This window comes from Alligator mississippiensis, chromosome 4, assembly GCF_030867095.1.
Source record: "Alligator mississippiensis isolate rAllMis1 chromosome 4, rAllMis1, whole genome shotgun sequence".
Lineage (NCBI taxonomy): Eukaryota > Metazoa > Chordata > Crocodylia > Alligatoridae > Alligator > Alligator mississippiensis.
In genome coordinates this window covers 44,342,583-44,357,929 of record NC_081827.1, presented here as the reverse complement: position 1 = coordinate 44,357,929, position 15,347 = coordinate 44,342,583, and the positions used below count along the sequence as shown (strand labels likewise).

The window sequence follows — 15,347 nt, the reverse complement described above, 5'->3', positions numbered from 1 at the left end:
ACCATCATGCCCCATCACCAAGACTTTCCACAGCTTCTAGTCCATCACAGTTGTCAATTCTCCCTGAAACTAGTATCCAAGCCATGGATATATGCTCCCTCCCCTTCAGATCTCAAATTAAGTATCTTTGGCAAGAGATCCTGATCAGACAAGCTTCATCTACCCCAAACTTATTCTCTCCTCCTTCAGTTTTGCCATCTTACCTAAAAAAAAAATTCTGCTTCTCCAAGGAAGTCAAACTGCATATCACCAAGTTCAGCTACACATTCATCTCTTTTGACTCCTTCCTCAAATTCTTTCCTTCAGCCTCTACTTCTTTCTCCATACAGGGTCTCACCAATTCCTTATAAATAAGAAATTAAAAAAAAACTTAAGAAGAAAATATGATTTGACCTTTCTCCACCCTTCAACTTGCCTCTCCTCCTTTCTCCCACAACTCTCTCCTCCGTTTCCTCTCCTACAGAAGTAGAAGTGCCTTTTCTACTCTCCCCCATTAGTTTCTTCTTTGCCCTCTGACCTCTAATATCACCTCCCAATATCCCTTGAACATTTTCATCCTCTGCCTTATGCTTCCTTTGTCCTCTTGCTCTATCATTTCACAATACAAGCATGCCTGAGGTGCACTTGCCCTGAATCCCACTTCCCTCTCCAAGTCGAAGTTTGCTGAACACGATATTAACTAGGGATGTGCAAAATGGGCCATATTAGATTCGGATTCAGCCCGAATCAGGGAAAGTGATTCAATTAATTGATTCGGATCACTGTCCCCGATTCGATTCTGCCGAATCCTAAGATTCGATGCCGATTCGGAGAATCAGCGATTTGGCCACAGACACAGCTTTAAATGTTTTTTCTACGCTTTTCCCCCCCACCCGGTTTGGCAATCGGCTGGTACCCCCAACCCCCCGACCCAGGAGGCACCAGTTGCCAAGCCAGGGGCACATGGGGAGGCCCTCCAGCAGACCTGGAAGTGGACTGGAAGTGCTTCTGGTCCACTTCCGGGTTTGCTGCCGAGAGCGCTGGGACTCCCAGCCCCCCATGCTCCTGTGGGATGCTCCACCCGCCCCAGCATCACAGACAGCATTGACGAGCCACCTGGTACCTTGAGGTATGTAGAAAAAAAAAAAAACATTTAAAGCTATGCCTATGTCCAAATCTCCAAATCTTTCCGAATCAATTAGGACAGATTAAAGGGTCTCCTGATTTGATTAGGATTCAGCCACCGAATCTCCTCCGAACTGAATCAGGGACCACAGCTTCACACAGCCCTACTGTTAACCGCTGCCTTTTGGAGCTCCTCTCCTGAAAATGATGGGTGACAAAAATTTTCACAAGGTAAGAGAGAGGGTGCATAAACTACTCCACACTAACTGCAAAGTAGCTTGCCTGTCAGCCAAAAAGTGGAGTAAAGCACTTACACCACTGGATAAGATCTTGCACACAGACAGTTATAGCAGATTAGTTATAAATTCACACCCTAGCTTACCTCATGGCATCTTGTTCCAGCATTCATACTCCTAGACTGCCCAGTATAGCTACCCACCCCGCCCAGCATTCCACTGTCTAAACCCATTCTCACCAAAGTCTCAAGAAACCTCTTCCTAGTCAAATCTTAAAACAAGCACTTTATTTTCATCCTCTGACTTGTCAGCTGTTTTCAACACCATCACCAATTCTCTTCTCAAAATCCTTCCCTCCCCTTGTTTTCCTCCTCTATCTAAAAAGTCTTCTTTTATCCCTTCCAAATTTACAGAAGGTTCCCACAGGGCTCTGTATTTGGCCCCCCTCTCTTTTTCCTCTATACCCTATCTCTGAGTAAGCTTATGGGCAAACAAAACTCAATTGCTATTTCTAGGTTAATGACTCCCAGATCTACCCCTTTATTCCACACCTGTCTCTTTCTGCCCAACTGAAAGAGACCACGATATCTCCTTATGAGGACCTCCTTTTGGCTACTGCAGTACAACTGAAGTCACCATAACAACCAGAAGGCTCTGGAAAGGAAAACTGCAAAGACCCTTCCACATTTCCTTCAGACACCAAGATGAGAGCGCCTAGGAGCTGGAGCCCTGGGGAATGAACACTCCACTGCCACCATCAGAAGCCAGAAGTAGGAAGAAGATTAAAATTTATTGTAAAACACACAGCACTACCATATGCCCTTTTCTCAGTAGCTGAAAGCTTTGACTTTACATAGAACATCTCTTTTCATGTGCTCCAGGGGAGGGGCTTTAATTAGAGCAGCTCTCAGGTGCCACTAATTAAAACACCCACTGTTTTCTGTATTCAGCATCCCATACTTCAAAATAATGGCAGGGGCACTTCAAAGCTTGTCAAATAAGCTTTATTTAAAGTGCCCCTGCTGCCATTTTGAAATGCAGGGACGCCGAATACACGTGTCGCTAAAGCTGCTGGACTGTTCTAATTAGAATGCATCAGGGCAGACACCATACATGTGTATAGGTGTCTATAGAGAAGCAGGGCTGGAAGGGTCATCTATAAGCCATCTGCCTGAGGCAGGATCATTCCTATCCGGACCATCCTATAAAAAAATCCATTGACTAGGGACAGATATTACAAATAAACTGGTTTAAGTGATCACAAACTGGTTTAAACCTGTAAAAGAACAGATCTTCAGTGCACATAAACCAGTTTGAAAATGGCTATGAGATGAACCTGATTGAATGGTATGAGATGAACCTGATTGAATGTAGTATCAGACTTAACTGATTTGAGTCAAACTGGTTTATGCTACGTCTGTCCCAGACCCCCCTGCAGGTTTAAGATACACCAGACTCCCCCAGCATCGTAACATGCTCTCTGGGCTGGGCAGGGCTCTCTGCTCCACAGCAGGACAGGCCCATCCCCTCTGCTCCCTGCCTGGAGCTCTGGCAGAGACTTGCAGGCTCAACATCATCTTTCTGGCTTCCTCCTGCTCTCCCCTTCCCCTCACCACTCAATGCTAAACAGAAAACTACTGTCCCCTCTGCCTTACAGACACCTCAGCATTAGCTAGCAGACCACATGCTGGCTACAGTCCGTGCTATGGCAGACAGCAGTGTTGGCTTAGGGCTTTTTTGGAGCTAATCAACAGCTCAGCTGGTAACATCCCTTCCTTCCTCCTTCTTTTAAGAGCTTGAAATAATGAGAGCAGCTGCTTTCTGATGGGGTGATAAATGCTGGTAACAGAGCTGATAAATGCTTTGTTATCAAGGAGGGGGAGAACCCCTCCATAATCCTGCTGGGGTCTGGCCATGCCCCCTCAGCTCACCCTTGTGGAAGGGAAGGAAGAGCTGCTCTAGCACCCCTTGGCTTCTAGCTTGAGCCATTGCAGACATGTATCTACATGTCTGGGATGTCTGTGCACTTAAAGTCGTTTAGCCTAGCCAGGTTAAACTAACCTGCACAGATTGAATCAATTTGGCTCAGGTTTTTTGGATGCCTGTCTCTAGCCATTGTCTAACTTCTTAACAAAACAAAACGACACAGTCAGCTGTGACACAAGGAAGAAAAAACACCCTAACATGCCAAAGAGAAAGCAAGCGGGGGGGGGGGGGGGGGGGGGGGTCAGCCAACATCCTGCTGCTGTAAAGGCTGTTAATATACATTCAAGAGATCCCAAGAAGATAGCCATGGCTGCTGTTACAGAGGAAGGCAAAAACCCTCACAGTCCATACCGATCTGACCTTGGGGTAAAATTCCTTCCTGATTCCAAATAGTGATTAGTCAGGAAACTCTGAGTTTCAGTCCCAACAGAAGCAGTGGCACACCCCTGTCAAAATTTTCAGACTTGGCTGCATCCAGCACCCAACAAAAGTCTCTGGAGGAAGGCTTATTAAAAAAAAACCCCAAACAAACACACAGAAAACCCAAACCCTGACACATGTAACAACAGAGGAGGAGGGAATTTACTGCTTGTTTCCTGGGGCTGAAAGTGAAGCCCAGAAGCATGGGAAATAGCCACAGTAGAATATAAGCACAGATGCATCTAGATCAGGGGTTGGCAATATATCTAGGTCAGGTGTCAAAAAACCCCGTAACCTGAACCTGGAAAACGTCAACATGCCATGGGTGGCCCAATCCTTGCTGTGACAGCACAGCACTAGCCCCTTCCCTGCCATGCTCCCCGAGGTGCATGTGCAGCTGCTCCCAGCAACAAACCAGACTGGGGCTCTGGACACCAGTACAGCTGCTTGCAGCCAACCCAGGTTCTGTGGTTGGCAACAGTTGCCCAAAGCCTGGGCCAGCCATAATGTGCTGAGCAAAACTGTCTCATGTGCCAAGCTCTGGCATGCATGCCAGGGGTTGCCAACCCCTGGGGTCTACATCATCCCTGACCAGTGGCTGTCCAAGCTCAACTTGAACACCTCCAGTGATGGAGAGTCCACAACTTCTCTAGACAATCTATTCCACTGCTTCAGAGTTTAACAGTGAAGAAGTTTTTCCTGACATCCAGTCTAAACTTACTTTGCTGCAACTCCAAGGCACTGGTTCAAGACCTACTCTCTCCAGGAAGAAACAAAAGTTCTTTTCCGTCTTCTTTAGGACAGCTTTTCAACTGTTTTAAGACTGCTACCATGTCCCCTCTTAAGTGCCTTCTCTATAAGCTGAATATGCCTAGCTCCTTCAACCTCTCATGTGACCTGCCTTCCAAGCCCTTTATCATTGTTGTCTCCCACCCCTGGACCCTCTCTAACTTCTTCACATCCTTTTTAAAAACACAGAACCTAAAAACTGCACACAATACTCTAGATTTAGGCCTAACCAGTGCCAAGAAGAGAGGCAATATCACCTCCCACATTTTGCACGTAATGCTTCTATGGATGCAGAGCTGACCCTAGGGGTGTGCGGGGCCCAGGACACATCGGCCTGTGAGGTGTCTGTGCTAGTGGGGGGAGGGGGGTGTTGGCAAGTGGGCAGAGTGCAGAGCAAGAGGGGTGGTGAGTGGGTGGAGCACAGAGCAGGTAGGATGGCAAGTGGCCGGAGTGCAAAGCCTATGGCACGCAGACTGGTGGTGCCCTTGGCACATGCCAATGGCACTGTCCATGGGGCCTGTACAGCACTGTCTGCAAGGCCCCCCAAAACACAGGGCCCAAGGCAGTTGCCCCAATTCAGCCCTACAAAGGGACAGGGCTATACGGGTATATCCTAAAACTGCATTCTCCTTTCATGCAGCTGCATCGCGCTGCAGGCTCATACTAAGTCTGATCTACCAATACTCCAAGATCCTTCTCCATAGTGCTGCCATCCAGCCAGGTGTCACCCATTTTATATTTGTGTTTTGACAGGTACATTTCCCATGAACAACTTGTCCCGTCGTGTTTTTCAGTGACATATAGCTCCTACATTTAGTCCAGTGGCTATTAGCTGTGTGGTACATGTGAGGACAGAAAAAATAGGTTAACTTAGAAAAGAAAAACACAGGTGCATGGAGACATTCGGGGGGGGGGGAGTAGTAGGCATGAAAACAAAAAGAGGTGGAAAGCATAAAAGGGAGGGAATAGAGAAAATGCACACTACAGCAACTCAGTCAAATTCACACTAAGCTTTGAATGAAAAAGTGAGGAGACGGAGACCAAGAAGGCAAATTAGGTCTAACAAAAGGCTGATTTGTTAGTATTTTCCAAATATTAGTCACAGATTTCTAGAACCGGTCAAACACTATTAGCAAATATATTATTCAATAAACAGAAGTGAAATTAGTCAAACAACATTCAAATGCTTTCTGCATAGGCTGACAGAATCCCACAAATACATACTAATGCACAGCAAGAGGCACATGAATGTTTTACTCCATTAAATTGCAAGGAGAACAAATGTGGCTTTGATAAGAGGGGTTCCAGTTGTGGCAAAGCAAGTATTTTTTCATACTGGTTTAAGTAAATTTTTCAAATGTTGTCTAAGAAAATTGGGAGTGGGTGGGTGGGAAGAATAGAAAACAGTACCTGTGCTTCTTCAAGTACGAGGAAGTCTGTAGTGGCAAGATAAAACACACACACACACACACACACACAAATAAAAGGGCAGGAATAATTGCCTAAAAAAGGGAGAAGGGCAAGTCAGGCAGCCATCCAGTTCCCTCCCACTACCCCCTGCAGAGACGGTGGCAGTCACTTGGCTCCTTGTATTCTCTTCCTGACAGTTCTTTGATCAGCCACCTGTGCAGAACCCAGTTCTCTTCCCCAGCATTCAGAACAGGGTTTTTTAGCAGACACAGAGGTGACAAGTTCTTTCCCCAATTCGAAATAAATAAATAAATAAACAAACTGACCCTGGAAGCATAATTATGACTCAAATGTAGAAGGCAGATGTTAAGCAAAACAAAACACTTTTAGATGTACAAGTAAGATACATAACAGTACTGGCTAGTTGGTTCTACCTGTCTTTGGTTAAGAACAGAACATGCACTGACTCCAGAGAAACAGTGGAGTGAATGCACAGCGCGCAGTCCTATACCAGCATGACATCATGAGGTTAAAAATCACCCTACAAAGTAGATATGGGGGTTAAAGAGTTCCTGTGCACTTAAGTGGTTTATACACTTAATGAATTTGCAGATAACCAAATTTATTACAATACAAGCAGTAGGCCATACACAGCAGCATCCAGTATGCAGATAAATGGAGAAACATATTATCTGTATAATGTAAAATGAGTGGTCCTGATTTCTGCCTACTGCTTGTATTGTAATGAATTTGCAGATAAGTGGCTTATACACTTAATAAATTTGGTTAAGTGCACAGGAACTCTTCAACCCCCATATCTACTTTGTACCATAACTGTACTCTGAGTAATTCATGAAACCGATGAGACACCATCAATTTAAAGCAGCCCTGAATGTATAGCTCCTGTTAATTTCTATGTTGCTATTAGAGACATAAGGAACTCTGAGTAACAAGGTAAGGAGCTCTACAGTGCAAAAAGCTGGGCAACAAGCTGTTTCTGTAGTTAGGTGGCAGGTTTTAAGCAAATCAAAGGGATTTTTGTTTGCATAATATAATTAACACATGGAACTCATTGCCACTGGATGTGGCCAGTGGGCTCAAAAAAAAAGTTAGGAAACATTTATGGAGGGTTGGGCCATTATGAGGTCTTAAACACGAATGAGGAGCCTGTGAACACTGCCTAGTGAGACTGCTCTGACACGTACACAGACAAGGGAAAGAAAGATAGGCTCCTTCTGGCTAACATCTCCTTCCTGGTCTGGTAGATGAACAGCTTGGCTACGGCCAGAAGGAAAACGGCCAGAAGATCTTAGAACTTTGTGGGGTTATGGATGAGGTATGCATAAAATAAGAGGTACAGAGAAAAGTGCAAACAAATTTCAGTAAGAATCACAGAAAACTGGGGTTGGAAGTGACCTTAGGAGGTCTAGTCCAACCCACTGCTCAAGGCAAGACCATCCCCAAGTAGATCATCCCAGCCAAGCCTTTGTCTAGCTGGGTCTTAAAAACCTCCAAGGATGGAAAGTCCACCACCTCGCTGGGTAACCTGTCCCAGTGTTTTATTACCCTCCTAGTGAGACACTTCTTCCTAATATCTAATCTGAACTTCCTGTGCTGCAACTTGAGACTGTTGCTCCTTGTTCTGTCATCTGTCACCAGTAAGAACAGTCTAGCTCCACCTTCTTTCAAACCCCACTTTAGGTAGTTGAAGGCTGCTATTAAATCCCGCCCCACCCCTCCAGTTTTCTCTTCCGTAGACTAAATAGCCCAGTTCCCTCAGTTGTTCCTCAGAAGTCATGTGCTCCAACCCCTCACCATTTTTTGTTGCCCTCCACTGGACTCTCTCCAGTTTGTCCACATCCTTTCTGTAGTGGGGAGGCCCAAAAACAAACACAGTACTCAAGATGTGTCCTCAACAGTGCCAAATAGAGGAGAACAATCCCTCTCCTGGCAACACTCTTAACAACGCAGCCCAGTATGATGTTAGCCTTCTTGGCAACACTGTTGGCTTTTATTCATCTCACTGCCACCTGGCCACTGTAATCCCTAGGTCCTTTTCTGCAGAGCTGAGTGTGATTTGTGATTGTTCTGTGGTTCTTGAGGAGACAGAAGAGAGACTACTATCTGGTGCACTCCAGATCCACATGCACCACAATCTCCTTCAGACACAAGGTACATTTAGGATAGCAAGTTAAACAGACCTTTGGTCTGACACAGTATGGCTATTTCTACTTTCTTAGTAAGCATTGTTTAAATTGAGCTAAGTGCCAAGGCTATATACATAAAGTGAGTATACTATAAGGCATGACACTGTCTTGAGTTTACTCCCCAACTCAATATATTCACAGGGTAGCATTTCCTGGATGCAACCCTAGCGCACACAGACAACTTGGTAGAGTTGGTTGTGTGTTTGTGCTTTACCATGCAATATAATCCTAGATTTTTCTCTGGCCAAGTCACTCCTCAGAAGTCATGATGCATGTTCACTTTCATAATATCTGCTGTGAGCCTGGTAATGCAACTCAGTATATATCTGCTTTTTCAGCACTAGTCTGACTTATGACCCACCCACATGATTGACACCGAGCTGAATGAAAAGAACAAGATTTCTGAACTGGTATTGAACATGGTTTGTTGTTAGCTCAACCAGCAGGTAAGTATTCAATATTTCTTCAGCTGCATTCCACAGCTGACACATGTTGTCATCAGTGACTAGTTTTATTAGTGCAGTGGGGGTGAGAGGCAGGGGAGTCTATAAACCTTGAGAAACAAATTTGAGAAGGAAATAGGGTTTTTTTTAAATCATATGAAGCTATGCTAGCCTGCATCTTAGTGAGCTTATCAAATTATGTTATACTAACTTAAATGAACCACAGAACCGAGTGAAAAATAAACAATGTATTGCTCATCAGTACAAGTCCCTATCAGGCTGCTTAGGAAGGATAAAGATTTGGCTTAATCACAACAAAGCTTCTAGGAAATCATTTAAAGACCTAATGTACAAGTGTTAGTAGGATTTAAGAGCAGAGACTTGTCACAGTTTACCCTCCATTGATTAAAATATATGTAATCCCCCTTCAGATAAAGCATGAAAATTTTTTGTCATTTACCTCTGCCTCTAAAATGCATCTTAGATCTTCATCAAATTGTTTTACTCTTAGTTTTATGATGTATTCTTATGGTTAGATTCATGTTAATCCAAGACCACCTAAAGCAGAAGGCTTGGAACCATCAGGGAAATATTTTGCAAGGGGGGGGGGTGCTCGAAAATTTATATTTTGAGATCTCATTCAATACAGACCTGAACGAGAAAACAAACAGATAATAAGGTACTTTCTTTGAACTAGTTTTACTTTCTTTTTATTTATCTTTTCCTGATAGTTGGCTATTTTTCTTATAAAATTTATCATAAACTTTGCTGTTATTGGTAAAAGATAAGTACCAGTCAGGGGAAAGGAAGCTCAGGAGGTTCTGGTGAAAATAAACAATGGAGAATTCCACCACGCTCCATTTTAATCAATATCTTAAAAATAATGTTTTTGATGTACTCATTTGGAAGGGAAGGGTAAGATTTTCTGCAAGCTAACCATGCAAATATCACCATATACACAGTTAAATATTTTGGGGGGTTTGCTTTGTCTTATTCAGATGTTAGACTGACTGGGTTTGGTTTCAAATTGCCAAGTCAATAAGTTCCCAATATTTATCAACATCTCTTAAATCTATAGTTTAATTAACAATTCCTGGTATAGCAAGGATTCTTTTTTTAATTCTTCCCTTCCATTCTTGGATTTCTTCTGTAAGTAAAAGTTCATTATGAAAGCACATTAAAATATAGAAAAGAGCTGTGGTTTGAAATCTTTTCTGGCATTAAATCTTACCACTTTATTCCCATCTTCACATATCACCCAAATGCAGAACAAGCTTCTGAAAAGAGAAAGTAAGCACTCTGCTAGCTGTATGAGTTTTCTTCACTCACGAAGTAGAAAGTATAACAACTAGGAACACAATATTAATCCCCTAACTGAATGATTATGTATGTTCACATACAAAATTAAAATCTAAATCATCACCCACTTCTGATCAATACCATGTGACCCATACCATTAACTGGCTGATTGTAAACAAAAGATTATTTCAGTCTAGTTCCCAAAAGATGGTTGTCCACATGTGTCCCTGTAATGACAATTTCTAATAAGGAGAATAAAATATCGTATTTACTTGCATATCACACACACCTATTCCCCAAAAATCAGCCTTCCAAAGTTGAAGTGCATACTTAAATGGGGAAGCTGCTTTTCCTGCCCAGAACAGAAGCATGTACAATGCAAGACAGCTGCTGATTCCTTTCCTTCTCTTTCATTCAGCAGCTGTATGGAGAAAGAGGCAGAATCCAACCGATCAATGAGGAGGCCAGCAGTAGAGTAGTATGGTTATACCATGCTTTGATTCTTGCTGTACCCAAAATTTAAAACAGCCTGGCAACACCAGTGGTATTTCTATTCAGACAGCACTGAGGCAGTCATTGACTTCATAGCCCATTATGATCTACTAGATTCCCACTAATCAATCCACAAGTGTTAACAACCCTCTCTCTCTTTTGTCATGGTCTTGATGTTCCCCTAATCAAGCTATCCTTTCTTGGGCAATTTTGCTGCCTGTTAGCTATTCCTGATCTCTCCTCCTATTTTGCAGTCCAATCTTTAGCTCGTTTCAAAATCCTACATCCCTACATGGAGTCCAGCTTTCAGCAGCAGCTGCTGCTTCAGCTTTTGGCTCAGCAGCCAAGAGCTGCAGACAATTCAGCTGTGAAAAGTTTAAAACTAGCTTTTGTCCAAGCAGGAAAGGGAGGGTCAGAGAGCTGAAGATTAGGCTCTGTCCCTGCTGTATGCAACTATACTTCTGCAAAAAAATCTTTTTTTCCCCCTCAATTCTGCCTTCCCAAAAATAAGGTCTGTCTTATTTAGGGGCATGTAGATGTGATAAAATATGGCACAAGAAATAAAGGATTAAGTGCACATGGAGAATAACTAGAGCTTCCAGCATCTGGTGTAATAAGAAGGAGCCTGTCTGGTGGCTGAAAAAAAATGGAGATCTTGATTTATTAAGCAACTTCATCACAAACTTATTTAGTGAAGTCACTTAAACCATCTGTGCTGAGTTCTCCATCTGTAACTTGGAAATGATACTTGGTTTGATCTCTTCATAGATTTTGAGGCCAAATTCAAAGTTGCACAGGCAAAGCACTGAAAATTATTCATTCTTTCTGTCCTGGTGTTTACCTGTAAGCAAGATGTTTACTTTTAAGATGCCTTTAGAGTTTCAAGCACCCTTTGGTTAAAGTGTATGAGGCCAAATTGCAGAATATCTGCTAAATGTTTTAATAGTATTTGGGAGAACAACACCCATCAAGAACAGGGAATTCCTGAGGTAAATTTCTCTTTTAAAGCTTGCTTAACATGCTATTAAGACAACTTGCTGCAGAATTGGTAGAAACATGTCCTAAGGTAGTCCTAGGGGTAGAGATATAGTAAAATCAATTTAAATAGTTTTAGACCCTGGCCTATCTACAACAGGAATGGTTCATTAGCTAGTGTTAAATGAGGAAGAAAGAGCAAATACCACATACGCAAACTCTGCCCGTTCACCTAACATACAAAGGGAATATCCCTATGTACCGTATATTCCAATCAGTGCCTACATACCAGTTGGTTGTGAGAAGACGGTTTCCTATTTGTTACCTAATGCTTTCATTTAAAAGCAGTAACCATACCTTGTAGTCCTCTAGTGATTCTAATTTTTGCATAAATTTATATCCAAAGCCCTTGAAATTTCCAAGTGGATAAATGTAAAAAAAGAAAGAAAATCCAAAAAAATTATCAAAATTTTCCTCAATGTTTCCATCTTTTTACGAACACACTTTATTGCATTATCATTTAAACTCTAAAAAATATTAAAAATTTGAAAGAGGAAAAATCTGGGCTATTTCAAGCAAAAGGTTTTGTTTCATGTAGGTCTTTGACTGACTTCCTTGGAAGACACCTAAAAAATAAAGGCTACTACTTCCATTAAAAACTGTATGGTTTTGTGTTTTGAAATTCCAGAATGGATACCTAAATCCTAAAGATTTCTCTAGTATAAAGTGGGATGTGAGTTTTCTTTAGAGTTTGGATAGCATAAAAAGTTAGCAGTGTATCTGTTGTAAATATACCCCTTAACTCAAATGATTTGCTAAACAAGTCATTCTTGCTGAATGCCCCCCAAAATCTACAGTATTAAAAGAAGATGAGTACTAACTTACTATCAACATTTGGTATTCACTAACTTCTTTCATGACTTTGCATACAGAAGATGTGTCTTACAAAAGCAGTAGACTTTTGCCCCGATTAAAGATATGAAATATTCTTCTAGTTCTACAGCTCCTAAAGCAAATAAAGTCTTTCACTTCAATTACCATACATGAATGTCAAGTCTCACTTGGAACTGCCGAGTGCAGATAGTAGCATTTGATATGAAGTGAGGTGTCAGTTTGGATGACATACAACTTGGTGTCTATACAGAATCCCACAAGTGTCATACTTTCATATTGCTTGTCATGTCATTGCATTTTAAAGATTCTTTTACACATGAATCTATTACCAACACATACTCGGGTACTGCCTTGAATCAGCATCATCATCAAGACAGTTAATTGAGGCTGCAGACTGTATAGCAGTTCTAACAAAAAAGTAACTGGTCCATTTTTGGATTCTAAACATGGATTCAGAAGAGCAATTTTAGCACAGCGTAGTTCACTGAGTATCAGACGAGTGTACACTTAGCAGGATAACAACTCCAGTTTTGGTTTTTTTTCTTACCTACTATATAAAGTTACAGCAAACATCAGTTAACCATTTATATGGGATACATAAGCACCCAAATGCATAGCAACATTTCAATCCCACTCTCTACTTTGTATCATAATTGTCTACCCAAGTAATTTATGAAAATTGACTGGGAGCCATCAATTTTAAGGTTTTTTAAAACAGCTTTGAAGTGTCTAGTTCAATTTCATGGCTGCTAGTGGACCAGAAGTTACTTTTAGTAACAAGGTAAGGAGGTTTAAAATGATGCAAATGCCTAGCACAGGCTGTTTCTTGAGTTAAGAAGCATTGTTTACCCTGAGTTGGAGTAAGTGTATACTCCAGGTAAGCGCACAGCCTTTTCTGTGCCAATTTGTTAAAGTTTTGGCATAGGTTAAATAGGCAGAAATAGCTCCTGCAATACATTATTTTGCTGCTGTTAATAATTAAGTTGTCAAAAGAATCTACTGGGCACTAATTCCCTGGAGCAGTTGCATTCAAATTGGCACCTTAAGTCTCGATGTGGGTTTCTGTTTATTTGTGGAGGGAGGGGAAGGACCTACATTAAGATTCAAACAGGTGTAAAAATGTCCAGACCTAGACCCCGCTTCCCCAACAGCACTCATAACATTATCCCCATCAGCACCCATAAACTGATAACAGAAGTACTTCATACACAAATTAAACATAACATCGTCCCTAGTAGCATCAAGAGAAGTCATTAACAAGAGATGTGGATTTAAAATGCTTCTGGAAAAGGATGGGAATTTTGCAGACCAAGTACACAATGAAAATATATTTCATTTTAAAATTCATATTTCAATAATTGAGGGAGGGGGTGTAACAAGAGGAGGGATTTAACAGTAAGTACAGGGCCTTCATTCAAAACTTTAACTCTCCTACTTGGAGCAAGCACAAAGGTAGTACAACAACATGCACTATCTATTATGACAAGATATCTTACTATAGTGCAGAGCTGTATCAGACGTTTCTCAGTAAGGAGACTCTCTCTACAGATCACCCCACAAGGTATGGTGGGAACAGGGAACAACTTTGGCTTCCTACTGAAGGTGAAGCATGCTCATCTCTCACAAGCTGTATCGACTCCTTGAATTGTTAAGGCAATGTATACATGCCGTCTGCATTTAGCAACAAAATAACCTGTTCCTATTCTCTCACGGGACCGACAGTTCCCTTCCCTGGTTCCCTATTCTACAGGTTTTCTTAACCGAGTTTACTGACCAGAAGGTTACCGCTGCAAGTGCACTGGGGGAGGGTGTATATAACCTCTTGGGGGCGGCAAGATCATGCAAGTCTTTCGCCACAGGGTTAACTGCAAACGTCACCCCGATCTGCCTGGCCACCAGCCTGCCGAGCTCGGGGAAACTTCCGACTGGGGAGTAAGAGACTTCGCTTGCGACTCGCGGCTCCGCGCCCAGGCGCTGGTTGACAACATGCCCCGGAACCGACCTGAAGGCGTCTGAGCCGCGGCGCCGGCCGCAGGGGAAGCGAAACTACCCGCCAAGTAAGCGGCGCTGCCAGGCCGGGCGCGGGCGCCGCGAGCAGGGGCGCAACCTGTTGCAGCGGCGGAGAGGCCCCTGCCGGGGCAGCGCGGGGCGACCCGCGGGCACAAGCACGCCCGGCTGCCCGCGGGCAGGGCCGCGCCGGGCCCTGCAGGTCTCGGACGTGCTCGGCACAAGTTCCCCGCGGGTTCCTAGTTGAGGCCCCGGCGGCGCCGAGCAGACGCGGCGGGCGGCGGTCGCGGGGCAGCCCAGGAGCTCCCGGGCAAACCCGCGGTGCGCGGGGGCGCCTCGGGGAAGGGCAATGGGGCGCTCACCTTCTGCTGCCTGCGGGCCATGTCCGTGGGCTGCTTGGCGTTGAACGGGTAGGCGATGCACCGCGCGATGAACACATAGAGCTGCAGCCGGAGCCGCTTCTCCCTCTCCTCCCGCTGTAGCCGCTCCTGCTCCTCCCGGCCCTCGCTCCGCACCGAGGGGCTGGGGCTGGGGCTGGGGCCGGGGCCGGGGCTGGCCGCTCGCCCCGGCTCCCGGGCACGGGGATCCCTGGCGGGAGCCGGCGGGACGCGCTGCGAGCCGGCGCCGCAGCCCGCGGCCACCACCAGCACGTCCCGCCTCTCCTCTTCCAGCACCTCGTCCGACTCCTCGTCGCTGGAGGATGGGTCCAGCATGGTGCCGCCGCGGAGCAGGACGAGCGCCGCTCGCCTGGCCGGACACGTCGAGTTTACACACGGGCTCTCCCGGCGGCGGCCGGGCGCGGGGCGGGCTTTGCGAGGGGGTCGAGCTTGGGTTGCCTTGGGAATTGCTCCGCTCGGCTCCTATCAGAGCCGGGCCCGGCCTGTCACGGAGCGGAGTGACGGGGACGTGCTCCGCCCGCCGGCGGCGCCCCGCAGGTGGGGAACCTGTAGCGCCCGCCACGAGCAACACGTGGAGCGGCATGTTAATGCGGCGCCCGGCCCGGCCCGGCCCGGCCCGGCCGAGTGGGGAGAAGCGGCGCCGCAGCCAGTCTGACCCCAGTGCAGCAGCAGCAGCCCCCCCTGCAG

General features: G+C 44.7%; 1 protein-coding gene across 6 annotated transcripts in view; it reads right to left on the bottom strand.

The window, feature by feature from the left end:
• Positions 1-15,139, bottom strand: part of CADPS2 (calcium dependent secretion activator 2) — a 630,383-nt gene extending 615,244 nt beyond the window's left edge. The window contains exon 1 of one of the 6 annotated variants that reach the window (XM_059725932.1): positions 14,625-15,139. In XM_059725932.1, coding sequence (XP_059581915.1) covers positions 14,625-14,975 — 351 coding nt within the window. In that variant the 5' untranslated portion in view covers positions 14,976-15,139. The remainder of the gene's footprint in view (positions 1-14,624) is intronic. The other 5 variants (XM_059725931.1, XM_059725930.1, XM_019491968.2 and 2 more) reach the window with 5 other exon arrangements.
• Positions 15,140-15,347: the final 208 nt, after the last annotated feature.